Source organism: Phoxinus phoxinus, assembly GCF_949152265.1.
Source record: "Phoxinus phoxinus genome assembly, chromosome: 12".
In the NCBI taxonomy this organism is placed as follows: Eukaryota; Metazoa; Chordata; class Actinopteri; order Cypriniformes; family Leuciscidae; genus Phoxinus; species Phoxinus phoxinus.
This window is the reverse complement of record NC_136887.1, coordinates 8816093-8828425: the sequence shown is the minus strand read 5'-3', so window position 1 is coordinate 8828425 and position 12333 is coordinate 8816093. Positions and strand designations below refer to the sequence as shown.

Here is a 12333-nt window from a genome sequence, read left to right as displayed (position 1 = left end):
AAGTAACATCTGGAGTTTGTCCGTTCTGACACGCAAAGCGTAACGCGCACGTGATTGGACAGAAAGTGAGGCTCTGTTTGCCGTCGATCACGTGACTCTGTGAAACCAATACATTCACTAGAGATTATGCTGCATGCTCGATACGCGCCTCAAAGCTTCAGTGTCATACGTAACATAACTACAGAGTATCCGTGTAGTTATTTTTTTATTTCTCCGCTTCTGTTTTGCTTTAGCTCTTGTGCTTTATTTAATCTAGTTTGAGTTCTCTTTTGTTTAAGAATTTAATTTTCCCTGTCAGGTTTTTTTATCTTTGACCTTAGCTTTTCTCATTAGTTTGCTTTTGTTGTATTTCTCTACTTTTTGTTTCTCTAGTCATTGATCTTATCAGTTTAATTTTGGTTCTCTTAATTGTTGCTTTATCTTGTCTGTCTTGTCTTGAGTCTCGTCTTATATGTTCTTCTGTGTGTTCCTGCCCTGTGTCCTGAGTTCCCTGGCCACTGACTCTTAACTGCTTAACGGGGGCTATCTAACCCCTGTGTCAAGCTTCTGGTTCTGTGAGCCTCTACCTGGCGGCAAGACTGATGCTACCGTGCATCTGAGATCTACATTAAGCTACGAGTGCCTTGTGTTCCTGCCTGGTCTTTCCTTTGGAGCTGCCTCTATTGCACTCACGTCATAGCCATCTTGCTGACGGTCTCAGTGCTCACCCATCCTGCCCTACTGTTTAAACTGTGGTTCACGCTTGTTAACTCTGACTTGTTAATAAAAAACGCTTGTCTTCTCATTTGCGTCTGGATCCTATCTCTTACAGAATTGTGACAAGTACTTTGCAGCTAACAGAGATATTTGCGCTTTTTTTCTGCAGTAAACACATTCCACAAACAATGCAGTCCTACTGTACCTTTACTAGCGATATAACACCAAATATAGAACATTTGTTCACAAGACCAACGCGCTAATAATCCACAAGAAAGTGATTCACGTAAGCTGTAAGTGACTGTCGTAAAACTTTGAACTGCAGGCACTAACGTCTCTGACATTACAAGATAGGCTGAGGTGTCTCATGTGATCCAAGTTAGCCGTTACGCTTTCTCCAATGTTAAAACCCCAAACCCTCTCATCTCCCTATAATAAGACAATCTCGGACTAGGGAAAAACAAGACATGATCATATGAGGGCAAGGAATCACATGACAAGAACCAGGAAACATGACTAAATTTCAAAATAAAAAAACATGAAAACAAGTACATGAAATTAAACCAAAAACAGACATGACACAAACACACACACACACACACACACAATACAATGGTATTTATCTTTGAATTAAAGAGAACACATTATTTTGTTATAAATGAATGGTTGATCAATAGATAAATCACTTGTTTTATGAATATTTAAATGTTTTTACTGTGCATCTCAACACTGTGCAACACCTTTTTACTGTCAATATTCATATATGTAGACCTACAGTATTTAGATTAATATTCCACTGTTGACCCAGCAGTATTTACATGGCCTCATCATGATACAGTGCAACAGGGCTATTTAAATAGAAACATTGTTCATTTTACATTCACAATGATTTGAGACAACTTTAATGTAATTTATTGAAAAAACTATGCGAGAGTGGTGGATTTAGATTTTTTTTATTCAATTTAGGCCAAATTCGTCCAGTGACACCCAACCCCTCCCCATCAATTAATTTAGTTCTTTATAGTCTGCTTAGCAGAAATCTGATCTCCAAAACAGTAAGAAAACAAAAATAACTTCAGAGCATTTGTCTCTCAGGGACTTAGGTACATCAGCAGCTGACGTCATCTATAGCCCCGGACAGCTGCAGCTCAATGACAGTTATCAGTACCAGATGACTCCTATAACACAACTATAACATAAACTACTACAGCCTTAATAGTTTCAACACAACATTGTTGTTTTGCAATTGTTCTCAATGGTTATTATCCATTTATAGACCACATTCCAATGACATTCCAAACTTGCACTAACAGCTCGAGCTGTCTGTGACTGTCACAGGTCTATCACCTTTCTAATTATAACTCCATCCTCTGGCCCTCCAAGAATGGAAGTTTGGTCCGATCCATTTGTGGCCTAAACTTAGCCCCTGTGGCTGCTCAGATCTGTTTGTGTCACACTGACCCTCAGTACTGCAAAGCTTACATGTGTTTCTCTCTGTGGATACTACACACTGTACAGGTAAGCTACAATTACACTCGAAATTGTACTTTATTAGCAGAAGCATTGCATTAAGTGTCATTTAAAGTAAATATGAACTGTTGTTAACGATGGCATTTGTGACTTCACTTAAAACTAATTACATAGGCAGTTTGTTTTTGAAGTATTTACAGCAGCAGTGACGTATATTGGAATAAATAAGTTTGTTTAATTTGGAGATTTCTGCTCATGGGTGCCATTTGGTAGACTGTGACTGCACTCAAACATGCTAAATATAATGGACACCAGAGCTAGTGGTCAGAGGGCAATATCTCAGTTAATATTTGGTTTTGAGTCAAATGTCCAATTACACAAATTTAGTTTTCTCTAGCAATGATTTCCAACAGCTAGTCTTAAATTATGATATGTTTTGCCAGTTCAATGCAAAAAATGAAAACCCATCCTGTCTCTATCATAACTATAATCAACTAAATCTTTTTATTAACAAATTAACATCAAAATAATATTGACTTTATCAAGTCAATATGTAGATTTGAATTGAACAGTTTTCAAAACAAGAATATTTTCATTGTCAGATCAGGGCAATATTTAATTATAATTTTTATCAACTGCTTTGTACGTCATACTTGTTATTATTATATCTAATGTCAGGTTACCAAATTAAAACAAAATAGTAAAAAAAAATTGTTACTTAAACCCAACCCCCCACAAATAAAAATATTTTGTTTTTGAGATATTTACAACAGCATAGGCTTGTACTGTACTATCTATAAACAGTAGCTGTTGTTTATTAAGTATAAAGGGTAGACTGAGTACTGTTGTTACCGAGTACAACAGATGTAAAAGTGTCATTGACAGTCATTTTCATATTCTGTGCAGACATTCACATTAGCGCATAGTCCACAATACCTGCAAAACATTTTTAAAGGAACACTTCACCTCTGGAAAGATGAATGTGTATTTAAAATGGGTCATTTATGTAGAAGAAATGTGAAATTATTTTTGAATTTGGTGCCTTCTAGACTGAGAAAAGCCAGAAAATGTATTTTTGGCTTATGGGGATGAAAGACAACAACTCCCAGAATGCACTTGCTTCGCTGCCTTAGGAGGCCATGCCTACCGGTAAGAGATCGCAGTAAACAACAAGGCTATGCTACTAGTGAGTCTCCGTGAGTCTGCCGAGTCTGCCCAGTATTTTTATGTCGCCCAAAATGTCCAGGATTCGGCTTTTGCGTTCTACAGTCGCCATTCCTCATGTTTACTGTGACGAGCAGGAACGAGACTGACGGCCGCGGAGAACGATGCGAGCCCGGTGGCGTGATTACTGATGAGTGGCGCCGGCGCCTGTGAGACGCACGCACCGGTCTCGTATCTCTCACAGAGGAGCGGGAATTTTCCTAGCAATGTTAAAACGCACATCAAACGATCACTTGTTTAGCGTTCATGTAAACACTACATTCAGATTCACCAATCGGAATAAATTCAGTTAGATTGAAACAAAAGGTGTGCATGTAAACTATGAATGCGACTGCAGAAAGCAAAAGCCGAATCCTGGACATTTTGGACGATCTCGACGGCCGGACATGTCCGGGAAAAAGAGAATGGTCACCGCTACTACTCAGCTTTCTCCACAGAATAAGAAACTGTTAGCTTAGCTTCCAAATAAAGAATGGCTGACACTACATTCTGTGAGTGAGATCCCTCTATGGGCGGGTTGAAAACATGCGGAACAGCGCCTTCTACTGGATAAATGATGAGCTAGTGTTTGTAGTCTTACCCTTATTCAAAGAAATTTGACTTCCTGCTTTTTATGACGCAAATTGACGATTTTTGCGTCATAAAAAGCAGGAAGTGGAACACTTAAATCCTTATTTCTCCCATCTCAGGGGAAAATAAGGGAATAAACCATGACCATTCGAAAATGTGACTGGGTTTCTAAAGATACAAAGTCTAATGCAAATGGGTGAAGTGTTCCTTTAATGCCGACGTTATGTTTTAAATTGACTTAATCCTCTTTTATTGTGAATAGATTGAAATTCTTTGAAATCATCAACTGTGTCTGTTTTATAAATATACATTTTTCATTCACCTAATGAACAATTATCTTTTGGGACATGCAAATATGTTTGAAAGCTAAGAAAATCAGGCAAATATCCAGTGTGATCAGTAACACTGTAATAATATGTGCTCCCATTATGACTGCTCTGGTGGTGGGACAAAGGCTGCATCCAAAAACCTATAGGCAGCTGCCAGGAACTGACTTGTTGCTTCCCTGCCCTGTCAGGCAATGACTTAACAGGCAGCGTTTATGCATGAAGACACCTCACAAAACTGATTTCAGACAGACTTCTGAGGCAGCGTAACGATTTAATGATCGATAACAGTGAACGGTGGAAAAGTCATCCAAAGTGGGAAAAGTTGGTCAAAATGTACAATTTACACACAAACTGACCACCAACCCCAAATGTTAGACACCATCTTTATTTTTAAAGCTCAACAGTCAGAGTATGGAACGCACAGGATTGTGGGATATCAAAAATCGATCAGATGAAGGTATCTCAGGAGACATCCTACCTCCGTATCCTGCCTGCAGAGGCAGCGTTTTTCAGTTTCTGGACACAGCCAGTGTGAAAATGATTAAGAGCATAAATTCCACACACACACAAAAAAAAACATATTGGCTGATATAAGATAAAATAAGCATCTTTATTGTCATTGCACACAGTAGTACACATCAACGAAATGTTCTACAAAATAATTGTAAACACTGTTCATAGTAAAACAGATAAAACTATATTATGATGGTAAAAAGTACAAACAATAATGCAGCAGCACTATAATAAATAATAACGTTCACTGTTGTGTCATAATATATATGTAAAAAGGATGTATTGGCAGATATGTGGATGATTAGTTGCATTGTAAGTTCCGGGATTGATATAAGCATATATAAGCATACATTAGAAATATTTTTAAAAATGATCAGAGTAAAATAATCATATATAATAAATAAATAAATAAAAATAATTAAGAGATATATAAATCCAGGCATGAGAACAGTTCTAACAAAAGCATCCTTATGAGTTGGGGCAAACCCTAATATACCCAACAGTAGACCCAAATACCACATTTGACTACTCGGTTGCTGATATTAAACCCAACAGCACTGGGACTTTTAACTGTTGCTATCACTTCACTTATCTGTGTTTTGCATACTCCAGATGATAGACAATCAGTCTCTGCATTAGTGGAGGGATTTTAAAAGTTCAACAAACTTGAATGCGATATAAAATTAGCTTTTTCCGCTATCAGAAGTCCAGATGACTGTAGAAGACTGATTATTTCCCCCACAGAATCTCGCTGTGCAAGGACAAATGTGACCGAGTCACTTCTCCAGGTGGCAACGAGTGACTGTCACTAAACCGATTTGCTAAAAAAAACTGTCTCCGTAACGAAACACCAATACTTTGCTGCTCAGAGACATGCAACGGTTGATCCTGTTTCGTTTGGAACTAAAGCACAGACAGACAATTAAATATTGTGTCTAAAAATACAGTTAATCTATATTAACTTTGTTTATGAAAGCTGTCAAGCTATGAATATCAGCAAGGCTATTAAGTGTGTGGGCTAGGAAACAAAAGCATGATTTTGAGTGTGCTTTGCATTAAATGTAACAACTATTTTGATATATTTTTTTATGTTGTAGAGCTTGAGAGTAATTTTAATTCTTTCTTTCCTGTTGTCGAATGGAGACTTGAGCAGTTTTCTGAAGAATGCTTTTGGATAAGTCCACCAGCATGAGTTTGATGGACATCTCTAAGATCTTTTCTCTTCTTCAACCCAAAGAGGATGAGGAAGAAGACACAAACTGTTGCCAGGAACTGAATCAAGCTGTATTTAAAGATGACGACAAACTCCTTACTGATCTCCTGTCTCAGGATAAGTACAGGAAATGCATCAACCACCGCAGCGGCTGGGGCATCCCGGTTACTCCACTGCGCACGGCCGCGGCTCAGGGTCACCTGCACTGTCTCGAGGTCCTCCTGGCTCACGGGGCAGAGGTGGACAGCCTAGACGTCAAAGCTCAGACTCCACTTTTCACGGCCGTCGCCGCCAAACACCTAGACTGTGTTGTTGCTTTATTAGAAGCTGGTGCAAACCCTAACGGTAGCCTGTATAACAACTGCTCCCCGGTGCTCACCGCGGCTCGAGAGGGTGACGTGGACATCCTGAGGGAGCTTCTGCGACACGGAGCTGACGTAGACGTCAAGCCCAAAATGCCCGACTGGGCCTCGAACGCCACGACATGCCGAGGACCACTCTACATCTCAGCTGTTTATGGCCATCTGGATTGCTTCAAACTGTTACTGCAGCATGGAGCGAACCCAGACTACAACTGCACTGAGGAGAAGATGCTGACCAGGATCAAACAGCCTAAAACTGTCCTGGAGATGTGTCTGAGATACGGCTGTGGGCTGGAATACATTCAGCTGCTCATAGACTTTGGAGCAAATGTCTTTCTACCCACTTTAATTGTTGACAAAACAACCAGACAAAATGAAGCAGTAATGCTTCTGCTGAAAGAGAGAGGTAAGTCTGTAATACATTCGCCTGTGATATCTCACTAGTTCACTCAAAAAATAAAAATTGCTGTTAATTTACTCCCCTTCAAGTGATTTCTTCAGTAGGACAGTAAAGAATATTTTTAGCTGAATCCATGGTCCTTGGTGAGTCAAAATGAATACCCGTGGCTCCTGATAATACATCAAGATCTTAAGAAGAGAAACGATCGGTCCATTTAAAAGACTGAACATTATTTACAACATTATTTAGCCTTGGCAATGGTCCTAAGCATGTTCACGGCAGTCCGGAGCTCTTGCTTCCTATCGCATTATGACGTACATGTATGTATATATAATGTACCCTTTTAACAAATTTCATTGTTATGCGGAAGTTAAACACTAATAGGGTAAACTTCCATAGTGGTGAATGTGAGATAACAGCAACACGTATATGTCCTTCCTCTCTCTTGTTAACACAGTTTTCAGCCAATGATTTTTGGCAGGCAAAGTGACAGTAGCCGTTGACAGCATTTTATGAATCACCAATGACAAACTATTTCAGCTAAAAATCTTCTTTACTGTTTTACTGAAGAAAAAAAAGTCACCTACAGTTTGGATGCTCCGACGGTGAGTAAATAAACAGCAAATTTTCATTTTTGGGTGAACTATCCCTTTAAGACCTGTTGTTTCAACATTGTAAGAAATCCTTTAAGTTCACTGTTATCACTCAATATGCACTTAAATCTGATCTTACGTGTTTGTGAGGGGTAGGTTTAGATTTAGTGCATGGACGTAACTTGTGGGAAGGCCAACATATATTACTAAAGATAAATAAATAAATAAATAAAAAACAAATTTTGTAACTCCAAAATTAAGTAATTTAATTCATATGTCAAAAATAAATAAATAATAATAATAAAAAATATTCCAAAAAAAATCTGCATGCTTGTGTATTAAAGCTGAATCTGATTTGGTAGTTCAAGACAGTAGGCTATTGTTGATTGACAGTTGTGGTGCATAAATAGATTTAAAGATAAGGCTTATAACTAGATAGGACACCACATTGTATCCTAAAAAAAATGTTGTGGTATGTTTTTGTGCTAAAGCTTTACTGTGCATAATGATTTGATGATAATATATAGGCTATATATTATATATTATTATTATTTTTTGCCTCATTAATTATTTACATGCTTTTTTATAGAATTTGTGCTTTTCAGTAATTCACCCAACCCTCCCAGACCAAAAATCAGCCACCCATAGTTTAGGGTTGAACAACATGTAAAGCAGTTAACACACATGATTATGATCATCAGCTCGATAGGGAAAAGCTCCACGAACTGAACTGTGGCTGCATCTTGAATTTTAAAAATTATGTCTTTGGAGGATGCATTCAAAGGTAGGAAGGCATCAAGACACATCCAAATTCACAGCTTCACTTCCTGTCTCCTGAGATACCTTCATCTGATCGATTTCTAAAGGCAGCAAATATCCCACAATCCTGTGCATTCCATTCCAGTACATAAACTAAAGATGGCATCTGAAAGTTGCGGTTGCTGGTCAGTTTGTGTTTAAATATATAGAACATTTTGACTGACGTTTTCCACTTTTGATGTAATTTCTAATGAGAAATTACTATTTTTATAAATACATATTCACTTTGTTTTCACCAAAGCTCTCTCTATGTTGGTGTAGATCAATAAACCATTAGCCTGCCTCAGAAGCCTGTCCGAAAGTGGCTTTGTGAGGTGTCTCTGTGCACAAACGGTTCCTGCAGTCATTGCAACAAGTCAGCTGCCTAAGCTTTCGGATGCAGCCAGTGGCCCTGTCCCAAATAACACCATAAACACTCGCGAGCGTTTCTCAATATGCGTTCTTGTCTGTACTTGTGTTCTTGTGGACTTGTGAAACGTCATCAGTCGCTGCCCAAGTCCTGTTCCAATTCAAAGTTCACATCTAGCCAATAACAGCTCAGATCCCTGTATGTGTTCTGGATCCGCAGCTTTTATCGAGAGGTGGCTTGTGCGGACTTGAGAAAGACAGGTATCCCAGAATGCATCTCGCACTAACCAGCAAGCGTCAATAGCAGAGGAGAAAACCCACGTTATTTAAAACTACTGTTATTGTGTCACAATATTTAGTTTAAGAGTTTTCAAGTGAGGATGCAATCGTTTAAAACTTATCGACTCCTATTTGAAAATTTGATGTGATGTTTTCGTTTTGTGAGATCCAGGCGATCACCGGGCGTTCAGCACTCATGTACCCCGTCTAGAACTGCCTTTCCTCGGCTAGTCGAGGCGCTGGCTCTGATGTCTCTGTAGTGCTTAAACATGAGATATAATTAATCTTGTGTATAACGGACGATCTTTGAATCTCATCTATAATTTGTTCGCGATCAAATTGTTTTGGCTGAGGGCAAAGATGAGTTGGATAGCTTTATATATTTATTTAGGCTATACCGTTGTAGCCTACTAGAGTGCTGACTTTGCTTCTTATACCTTTTATACTTTTATAATGGCTATTATTGATCATTAAACCTGACATTTGACAAAAAGAGGCAGGGTTGTGTTTTATGTCATATTTATTTTTTTTACAGTGAAGATAATCAGAGTACATATGCACATATTGCCTGAACCACACATTAATATGTTTAATATTAAGTATTCAAGTACACTGCTATACCATTTACAGAATTGCCGGACTTTTGCCGACAGAATTGAGAACTCCTTCCTCAGGAGTTCATTCTCCTGAGTAAACCTGACATGTCCAAACTTTGCGTACTTGTATTGAGAAATGCCTGCGGTCTTCCTACGAGTCCACACTTTCGTGACGTAACGGCGCTTTGACTGTCAGGAAGAAGTCTGCTGTGGAGCTTTCCTCAGTGCGGGCTCGGCAAAAGTGCGCATCGAGGGCGCATTTCGGCAGTGCATCCTCGCGAGCACCCTTCTTAGACCTAAAATAATCAAATGGGACACCCTACGGTTGACTTAACGGACACTCGCACGCGGCGGCCATTGTTAGACCTAAAGTGCATATGAAGTGTGCCATTTGGGACAGAGCCAGTGTGTCATATAAGAGAGAATACAGTAAAAATTGTGGTGAGCGGTGGATCCCTTGGACGAAGTTGAAAACCAGAGATGTAGAAATTAGCATGTAGCCAAGAATGAAAACCACTGATTCTATGAGAGGTCCTCACTAATACAGCCTCAAAGATTGTGTTTGTTTGTTTGTGTTTGTGTGTATCTGTTTTTATTTTGTCATTCATTCTTATGTGATTGTAACACCAAATCCTCTCTACATACAGTTTGTCCAAAACCACTGATGTCTCAGGCGCGACTTGCTTTATGGAGATTTCTTCCCATGGAAAACAAAATGTGCTCCATAGATTGTCTGGACATTCCAAAAATACTGAAGAACTATTTGAATCATGTATCCTGATTTCCCTACATTTCCTTTCTAATGTGGAATACACAACTTACAATTTGCCTAATATTATTTTCTCTTTTTGTAAAATGTTGTGATTTTTAATATTTTTAATATTTTCTGTATTAAGAAATCTAAATATTCTATAATGGTTTATACAGGAATGTCTTTATTATTTTTAATAAATAATTTATAAATATCTGGTTATTACAACAAATGAAAAGAGTTTCAAATTTGTTTGTTCACACAGTAGGTTGGGTTCTTGTTTTGTGGATGTAATGCAGCATTAATGGTTAAAATGATTACTGTCTTGTGGTGACCCTGGACAAGATGGTTTCTGTTCCATGGTTGAATCAGCTTGCCAAGGCATGTAAACTTCCTAATTCTGGCTAGTGGCAGGTTTGTTAAAGGCATAGTTCACCCAAAATCTGTCATCATTTACTCACCCCGAAGTTGTTCCAAACCTGTATGAATCCCTGTATGAATTTTGTGTGAACTATCTTTAATGCAGAGCTGCTTCTGACCTCTGCTGCAGGACTGTCGCTCACCACAAGCGGAGTTTGACAGAATTGACACCCCTAGTCTACTCTGCACTGAAGTATAAGGACTTAAAGGATAATTCCGGTATTTAACACCTTGAGTCTATATTGTAGTTTGTTTTGGATAAACAAGAATTGTGGACAACATTTTTTTGACAATGGTTCCTCTCTCGAGTTTTTGACTATAATAGAATTGGCCATGGACCTATTTAACATTGGAGTCAATGGGCATGTCCGAAAATGTCATTAAAACAGCCAATAATGTTCGTTTACAAAACTGTTAAACTCACTGAGTGGTTAGTGGTGTTCGTTGATGATTATAAACAATATATCGTCGCAATATATGATTCCAATCCGTTTATTTTGCTATAGTGGAACTATTTTTTCAGACACTTCACAACTGTGTAACTTCCGCTCAATATTTGAATCTGAAGCGTTAGCACACTCCCGACCACTTGATGGCGATAACCGATGTTTATGTCTCGTGGGACACTCACGGTCACAGTCGAGTTCAACTTCATATTGCACTGGTCAGTGGTCACGTCTTTCAATATTTTCAAGGTTTTGTTTGTTTATTTCGCTTACTCTCCCGGAGCACAGTTGCTCTGCTCGCTGGCCTTATGAGAAACGGAAGCGAGCAAAAAGACTACATCGACCAAATGTAAACAGCCCCCTTTCCGTTTCCGGTAGCGCATTTATATTAACGAGCACTCAGTCCTTCAACAGAATTCAATGGTATTTTACAAAATGACGAATAAAACACGACAGAAACTGTATTTCGCAACACTTTTTGTTTCTGGAACATCAACTAACATCACTAATCACTCAGTGAGTTTAACAGTTTTGTAAACGAACATTATTGGCTGTTTTAATGACATTTTCGGACATGCCCATTGACTCCAATGTTAAATGGGTCCATGGCCAATTCTTTTATAGTCAAAAACTCGAGAGAGGAACCATTGTCAAAAAAATGTTGTCCACCACTCTTGTTCATCCAAAACAAACTACAATATAGACTCAAGGTGTTAAATACCAGAATTATCCTTTAAGTAGATCAGATCAGAAAAAAATCCAACAAGTAAGACTAAAATCTATTTATGAAGTATCAGTTATATTGCAGGGCTGAGCGGGGCACAATATAACGCATGGTTAGGTAACACACATGGTCTAAAACTTTCCACACATGCTAGCATGACAAAACTTAGTGTGATCAGTTGACGTATCAACTAGTAGATATATTATATGTTCTCAACATATAGAGGAAAAATTGTGCCAAAATAAAACAAAATCTTTGAAAGATATCACTGACCATAGCAAAAGTAAATTTTTCATATCTCTTTTTTTGTGTTTATTTCAAATTAGAGAAATCTGATATTATTTTAATCATATATCTGTTATTTAACAGTTGAGATAGTTAGCCTATTTAATGATCTCACCTGCAGAAGACACTAGCCGGGTTTATGGATCCCAGTTGCGCAGGTGGGGAACGTTGTAACACTGCGTTACAATGTGCCCCTATCAGATCTACGCCATTCTATTCCATACTTTTATGAGTTCTATTGAGAAACCATTTGAAAAAGGTGAATAAAGACTGAGAGTCAATGTTCAGAAACTAT

General features: G+C 38.3%; 1 protein-coding gene across 1 annotated transcript; it reads left to right on the top strand.

The window, feature by feature from the left end:
• Positions 1–2149: 2149 nt before the first annotated feature.
• On the top strand, positions 2150–10832 carry asb12b (ankyrin repeat and SOCS box-containing 12b). Its single transcript, XM_079630280.1, has 3 exons — positions 2150–2214; positions 5946–6783; positions 10060–10832. The coding sequence occupies exons 2-3, from the start codon at positions 5967–5969 to the stop codon at positions 10191–10193; spliced, it is 951 nt and encodes a 316-aa protein (XP_079486406.1). The 5' UTR covers positions 2150–2214; positions 5946–5966; the 3' UTR covers positions 10194–10832.
• The last annotated feature ends 1501 nt before the right edge of the window (positions 10833–12333 follow it).